The sequence below is a fragment of the Vigna angularis genome, chromosome 4, assembly GCF_016808095.1.
Source record: "Vigna angularis cultivar LongXiaoDou No.4 chromosome 4, ASM1680809v1, whole genome shotgun sequence".
In the NCBI taxonomy this organism is placed as follows: Eukaryota; Viridiplantae; Streptophyta; class Magnoliopsida; order Fabales; family Fabaceae; genus Vigna; species Vigna angularis.
In genome coordinates, this window is record NC_068973.1 from 5823912 (window position 1) to 5831592 (window position 7681).

Sequence of the window (7681 nt, forward strand, 5' to 3'; positions counted from 1 at the left end):
AAATATTAAAAATGAATTAAAATAATTCGCCACTCATAACATGCGACATAGTAAAATATTGTTGGTTCAGAATATGTGTGATACACACCAGAGTATATGCAGTAAGCAAAATCAATAATCCAAAATACACACCAAGTTTATTTGCTCGAAAGTGCTTTTGGGCAAGAATATCAAGTTTCATCCCACTGTATAAGGGCTAGGATTGATTTTGTTGAGCAACTTTTATATCTTACTCCTTCTAAAAAAATGCTAAATTGGATGGTTTGAAGTATAAGTAAATTTCAACTATTTAAATTCAGCATGAAAGAATTGCAGGAATCTTTGTACCAAGATCAATTACTCTATAGGAACAGTAAATTTTTTTCAATTCTGGTTCCCTTATTTATCCAATTAAGGTATTGACTTCTGTTTTCTCTATGAATTCCTAAGCTCCAAAAAGGAAAACAAAGTAAAGTGCATCTGCATGCAGTAACCAATTCTGCAGGGCAATACTGCAAGATTGCTTCTTATTTATGCATAAAATATTACTATTACAAGTAATCATTAGCCATACTTATCCCTGGAGGAAGGGTCATACAATGTTCAAAATTCCTCTCAGCATTCTACTGTGTTACTGTAATATTTTTAAGCCAAACTAAAAAAGGGGTGTGTGTGTGTATCATATATATATATATATATATATATATATATAAAAGCATATATATAAGCATAAACTTCCTTGTAGTATAATAGGATGATATACCAGTGTTGACATGAGCAGTTGCCATATATCTGCCAAGCTTCAAAGCAAGATTTGAGACCTCTCTTTGCAAACCACCCTTCACACCCCTTTCACTAGTAAGAGCATCAAGAGAATAAAACTAACTTAACATGCTTGTCTCTGCATGCAAATTCTTTTGCCTTTCTTTTCTTGTTCTAATGTCAAGATCAATGAGAAAATAACACTTATTTTGTTCTCTTACGTAGTGGACATGACCACTCATCCTACTGAGGATTTTTCTGGACATGTATAGTCCTAGACCTTCCTGTGTATTCCATTGATTCCCTCCTTCAAACATATCATGAAGAACATCTGAAGGAAGACCTTGACCAGAATGAGTCATTCTGCAAGAAGAATACATGATCAAATGAGCCTCTAGTCTACACAGTAATCTAACATAGGTGACATCTTCAAGTAACCATCACAACACTTGTAGCCTAAAACTATGTCAGTTTCTGAAATGTAAGATCACAACTACTCAAAGTTTGTGACAACTCTTGTATATCTTCAAAGTTTGTCTCACACTTTGAAAAGGGTGTTAAACATAAAACCACAGCTACTCAGGCATAAATTTCAAGTATAACAAAAATGGGAGAAATCAACTATCCCCATGTAGAAAGTATACAATGAGTTCACATTCTCAACCGGGTTTTTTAATGTTGTCCTCTGCTGAACATTAAAATACACTGATGTTAGTACTTTAAAAATCTTTTTAATGTTTTAAAATCTCAAAATCAATGTCCATCAGTGTAGTTTGAAGGTACAACAGAGAAACAGCCAGAAGAACCCAGCAGAGAATCCAAATTGGTAAATCCCCAGAAGATAACAGTGATAAATTCTTGGTTTTTGTACCTGAACTTCAGATGGATAAACTCATTGCCATCCTGTATTATCTTTAAACCAGGTGAAATCTTGATTTCTACCCAGCCATTTGGAGATGGTGTATGGCTGACTACATTAAGCAAAAAGTCAGACAAGACCACCTGAAGCCTAATTTGGTCACCATATAAAGAAAGCACTTTTATTTCATCAGGAATTTCATGAAACAGTTGCAAGTTCTTTTCTCTTATCAATATCATGACTTGACTGACAATGGCATCTAAAATATTTCCCAGAACAAATTCTTCCATGTTTAGCTGCAAAGTGCTGCTAGCATTAGCATAAGATATGAAACATATAGTCAGTCTTATTGAATATCAGTGTATAATCGAAGGACGAAAAAGGAAAGTACTACTCCAAGAGAGAATTTCAGCCTACCAAAACACAACAAAAACTCTTACCCTTCATTAATACTTCCTAAATTTGTATCGTCAATAATTGCCATGATTTGTCTTTCACATGCATCACTGGTGTCAAGAAATTGTTTTTGGTTTTCTGAAACAGTTGTACTTTCCAAAAGTTTGTGCGTGAATCGTATGCCATTTAAAGGTTTCTTCATCTCTTGTAGTATATAAGCTAACTCTTTCGATTCAGAAATGTTTTCTCTGCCTCTTGGCTTGTGTTCTTCAGATGACTGATTCAGGTCTGGCATTACAACCTGCAAGAAGCAAAAACAGCCAAGTATATTCCCACCAGCATCAATTCTCTTGTTTGCTGTTATATAACTCTCCACAAATTCTCCATTTCTATCAAAAAATCCAAATGGTAACTTCTCAGAATCTTGACCACTTATTCCACGGTATATTAAAATCATAAAATTAGTCAGGGTATCTTGACCTTTTAGTCGACAAAAACTTCCAAATATTTCACCAGGAAGCAATTTTCCTATGACTTCATCTCTTTTCCAACCAGTTAGCCTTTCCATGGCTGCATTCCATTCAGAACAGCAGGCACTCTCATCAGAAGAAAATATGGGTGGAATCAGTGGACTGAGACTCTGCACTATTGCTTTGTAATCACCTTCCAACTTGATGAATTTATCTTGAACCATTTTCTCATAAGTGATGTCTTGACCTACAAAGCATACCCCAACAACAGAATCTGTGTAGTCCCTACTAGTGCAAGCATTGACCATGAGATATACAACTTTCTGTTGCTGTTGAAGCCCAAAGTGCTTTATTTTCAACTCAACACTTTTGTCCTCCTCTCCTGCAAAAACTATCAATTCATTGCTATGAATACTTAACTTTCAGGGAGAACGAATCAAAATAAGACTGCAATTTAAACATTATCTTACATATTCAATTATATAAGACTAGTCATTAAATTTTACACTCCAATGAAAAAATGATAGCACAACCTAAAAAACATGAATATTTGATTGTCCAGATCTTTATATAGTACATGAATTGAATATTTCAAACCAACGTGTGGAATCAAATTCTAAAAGACCTACAAAGAATGTTTTTCCCCCACAATGAATTGTTAATAACATTTGGGAGTTAATTAAGTGAACACTCTAAATCTACTACTATCTTTTCTACAACAACTGATTTACCTTGCAAGGCTCTGCTTAGAGTATTTTTAAAAGTGTCACATGAGTCCGCATGTATAATTTCATTTACCATGGATTTCCCCATAGCTTCACTGCCTTGTAGACCTGTCAGTTCAGCAATCTTTGAATTCCATCCATTGATTACCCCACCTGAATCAACCCCAAAAATCGGAACTGTTGCAGTCTCGATTAACCTCACCATTTCAAGTGCTACTGAACTGAGTTCATCCATCGCTCCAGTTGAAGTGTCAGTTTTCTGCACATAGTTTGAAGGCTTTGGACCGGTGATCTCAGTGTCTTGGAAAGAATCTCTTATCATTAGTTGTAATGAGTGAATGGCATTGATTTCTGACACTTCCCAAGGCAAACTTTTGCTTTTGACTACTTCAAGAAAAGCTTTGAATGATGATCTTGGGTTCATTTTTCCTCCATCATCCCTATCCTCTGGATGGTGCTTGGCTCCTCCCCATTTGACTTCCTTAGCAGTGTGAGACCTGAACCAGAACAAGAAATGTTTTGAATTGATTCTTGCCGTGGCCATGCCACAAACCGCATCACCCAGTGAAGCAGCACCTGGATAACCAGCATCAGCTAAACTATCTGTTGTCAAACCTGTTGAATCCCCATGATTACTAAGTAGCCATTCTGCAATGTCTTTTACCTGTGCTTCAGTTGGGGATGTACCTAACAACCAGCATATTCCATCATAAAATAAGGCAGCCACATCACACTTCACAAGATCCATGATACTTGGAGACTGAGTCACAATGCCGAATGGTGCATCACGAAGGAGCATGTCACACAGTAAGGTTTGAGTTTTAAGCATTCTCTTTTCCGCCATTTGTGATGCCAATTGAATCTCCATATAAAGTTGCAGTCCAAAAGCCTGCATTAGGAACTCACAAGCATAGCGAACCGGGAAAGAAACATATCGTGGTGAAGTGTGATGACAAACTAGCAAACCCCAAAGCCTTGTTTCATTCTTTCCATTGACTATAATTGCCATCACCAGAGAAGCAATTGATCCCATGTTGGCCATGTACTGTGTGTGACAACCATGTGGTAACCTAAGTGTTGAATTCACCAAGCAAAGAGGTTGCCTTAATTCTTCACTCTGAATGACCTTAACTGGCTTTGCATGGCAATCACAAATAATCCTAACCCGGTTCTGCTTGAACAAGAAGCGAGAAGCTTGAGGGATATCTGTGGCAGGATAATGTAAACCCAGGTAAGGCTCCAAATCCGACCTCCTAATCTCAGCTACAACCTCACCATGATCATCCTCATGAAACTTATAAACCATTACCCTGTCATATCCAGTAAGCTTATGCACTTCCTCAACAACTGCGTCACACAACAAGCCAATATCTTCCCCAGGAAGAGATTGCAGCCTTGAAATAGCCCTCACAGCCAGCTTCTGTGATTGAACTGCCCCGGCAAGTGACAATGCTGGATCACTCAACCGCGCAGGCTCCAAATCAATCACAACCCCAACATCGATCCTATGCAGTATGGCATAAAATGGCTTCTGGGTTGTCCTTGCATAGACCCAAATCGGGTTCAGAAGAGAAATTTCCCTGGAAGCCACAGCTTTAGCTAGGTAACCCCCAGAAGGTGGAGTGAAAAGGGTTGTTGCATCAACCCCAATCAAATTTATTAACATCTTAGAGTCAATTTGCCTCTCCAAACCCAACAACTGAAAGCAATTCTCACTGTACCCAATGATCCTAAAAGTGGGTTCCTCAATTGCAAGCATACAACCAAAGGGTTGGATAAGGCCACCCCTTTGGATTTTTGATAGATATGCAGTCATTTTTTCTCCAGACACTAACCTGGGAGGATCAAGGACCATCCTGGAGTAGTCAAATGATTTGCCAGACACACCAGACTGCTCAAATTCAGCCAGAATCTCAGCATCTGCACTGTACTGAGCCAGTACCTTGTCCCTCCTGCTGTTCATGTTGCTTTCAGCTGATGTGCTCAAGCTTGTATCTTTCAGCTTCCCTCTGCTTCCAAAGCTCATTTTCAAGGCTGTTCGACAAAAAGCCAAATGTGTTTGCTTACCTTGTATTGCACCTTCTATGAACCCAGTTCGATTCTAGCTTTTTTACTTGTGTGGTTTGTGAAGGAGATATATACACAAACATATTAGATACCCTCAACACGAAAAATAGAGAGGATAGTTTTTATTCAAAGTGCATTGTTCTTCTGTTGTGTTAAACCGACAAGGAATTGCCCTATGATGTGCACCTCAACTCACCCCACTTAATGTCTCTCCTATGTTGTTTTCGTTCAGTCCAACTCAAGCTTATTTCTACCCTCTCTTACTTTGACTGCCAAAGACATAATAACTAAGCACAAATTCCTTAGCCAGCCAGTTTCCACAGTAATTCTAGGAAAACATTCACAACTTGGTTAACTTGGAAATCTTCACTTAGTTTATTTGTCAAAAAGACAAGATCCTATAATTTCATCTTCTCACTTCACCACTTCAGTGTTACTTTTCCATCTTTTTCCACCAATCCAAGAAAACCACAGAGGATGGAGTAGGGGACAGACTCAGACTCATGGTGTAATCTTGCAATATTGTGTTTGCTTTTGGAGCAAAATCATTCTTTTAATGCTTAGTCACCGCATAACATTGCTTCTTCTCCACTCACAAATTCAAATTCTAGAAACAATTTGCAGCTTGTAATCACCATTACTTAAAATTTAACAGCTTTTAAAGTTATTTTCTCTTTTATTCCAACTACAACTTTTGTCCTTGATAATGGAGATTATAAACCACAATGTTATTCTACACTTCTGTATTTACTTCAAGAGATTAATAACTTTATCTTTATGAACTTCCTCACAGAATGGTTGAGATGCCCCATGAATGGATTAAATTATATAATCACATTTTGCTTCAATCAATGTAATTGAGTTAAAAATACTATGAAACACTAAACTTCATCATTGGTTTGAGGTTGTGTAAATAAATCTGTGTCGGTGATTTGAAGGACAACGAAACCATGAAGTGAAAACTGAATGGACAGAAGACGAAGGTGAACCACAAAATCTGAGATAAGAAATGCCAATGCGGTCCTTCTGTCTTTGTTTCATGGTTTGCGAAATATGACCACACATGTTTTCACTGTGAAAAGATGTTTTATTATTCATAGTTGGAGATGGAAAATACCCAAATAGATACAATTTTATTTGTGTTATTATATGCTTTTTACTTAATTCTTCTCTAAAACAAATAAGAAAACTTTTTCAGAACAACTTTTGATAAATGTATTTTTTCTGATTATCTTGATGAGTATTTGAAATGTTCTTCACACAATGAGAAATCAAAAGTTGAATTGACTTGACGGATTTATTTAAGTGGTTGAGAATTGAGGTTTTTGCATCCACTTTTTTTTATCCATGGATCTACTTTGGATTTATCTATTTATGGCGTATTCCACCCAACATGTTCTTTCACGTCATGCAATTGGTGAAACTAAGGTTTTCTTTTTCCCCAGTTGTCCCAGAGAAAATTATTCCAACTTTTATTTCTATACTTATTGAAATGGTACAGATTTTTAAGTTGGAATTCAGTGCCCAGAAATTCGGTTTCTGGTATTTGTTTAGTTTGATAGGTTCTGAAAAATCAGTAAGAATTAGATTACAGGGGAGTTAAATTTCGAGTTTGATTTTAACTTATCTTTAAAATAAAATAAATGATAAAATATTAAATTAATTAATTATATGAAAAATAATTTAAATTTTAATTGATGAGAAAATATATTTCAATTAAGTGCAATAAATATTTAAAATTTCATAAATAAATTTAAATTGATGAGAGAAGTGCTAAAGATGTATTTTGATGATAATTAGTATTATATTTGTGCGTACGGATTTTTTAAAATCAATTTATAAAATAATTATTATTATTATATTTAAATAAATATTATTTATATAATTCTATTAAGTGTTATACGAAAAAAATAATAAATTAATTATTTTAATATTGATATCTTTATTATCTCAAAGTGATTGAATTATAGAATAGAAAGCAAAACTAATAAAACCAATAATAATAATAATAATAATAATAATAATAATAATAATAATAATAGCAATAATAATACAAATAATAATAATAATAATTAAAAATAACATTTGAATATAAATTTATTTTTTAATTATAAAATTGATATATTAATTTATTAATCAAAACGAATCTCTTTTTTCAAAATTAGAGAGTCAATTCAATGAAAACTATTGGTAATATCTTTAGAAAATTATATAACATAATATAATATATAATAAACTATTATATTAGTTTGACATAATATTAATTTTATAATTTGAGAAGAATAATAGTTATTTGATTATTTGTCATAATTTTATTTGTGTGTCATATAATTATGAAAAGTACAATTGATTTCATTATCTAATATAGTATTACTGTAAAAATTACCTATATACTTATCAATCTTTTTATTATTTTGTCAGTC

General features: G+C 34.4%; 1 protein-coding gene across 4 annotated transcripts; it reads right to left on the reverse strand.

Annotated features, from left to right (window-relative positions):
- Positions 1–469: 469 nt before the first annotated feature.
- On the reverse strand, positions 470–5906 carry LOC108331824 (phytochrome E). 4 transcript variants are annotated; one of them, XM_052876339.1, is made up of 4 exons: positions 3198–5906; positions 2041–2848; positions 1613–1909; positions 470–1104 (listed from the first exon to the last, which is right to left on the reverse strand). In XM_052876339.1, the coding sequence occupies exons 1-4, from the start codon at positions 5215–5217 to the stop codon at positions 861–863; spliced, it is 3369 nt and encodes a 1122-aa protein (XP_052732299.1). In that variant the 5' UTR covers positions 5218–5906; the 3' UTR covers positions 470–860. The 4 variants fall into 4 exon arrangements, with proteins under 4 accessions (XP_052732299.1, XP_052732298.1, XP_017422273.1 ...); XM_052876338.1 differs by having other exon boundaries at positions 2041–2857; XM_017566784.2 differs by having other exon boundaries at positions 1613–1906; positions 3198–5904.
- Positions 5907–7681: the final 1775 nt, after the last annotated feature.

What these genes read in the sequence shown, in the direction of transcription:
- LOC108331824 (XM_052876338.1), bottom strand. Translation starts at nt 5,217, where the DNA reads ATGAGCTTTGGAAGCAGAGGGAAGCTGAAAGATACAAGCTTGAGCACA. An exon ending in TCTAAGCAGAGCCTTGCAAG is followed by an intron (nt 2,858 to 3,197) that starts GTAAATCAGTTG and finishes ATGAATTGATAG; the next exon opens with TTTTTGCAGGAGAGGAGGAC. An exon ending in TTAGGAAGTATTAATGAAGG is followed by an intron (nt 1,910 to 2,040) that starts GTAAGAGTTTTT and finishes TGCTAATGCTAG; the next exon opens with CAGCACTTTGCAGCTAAACA.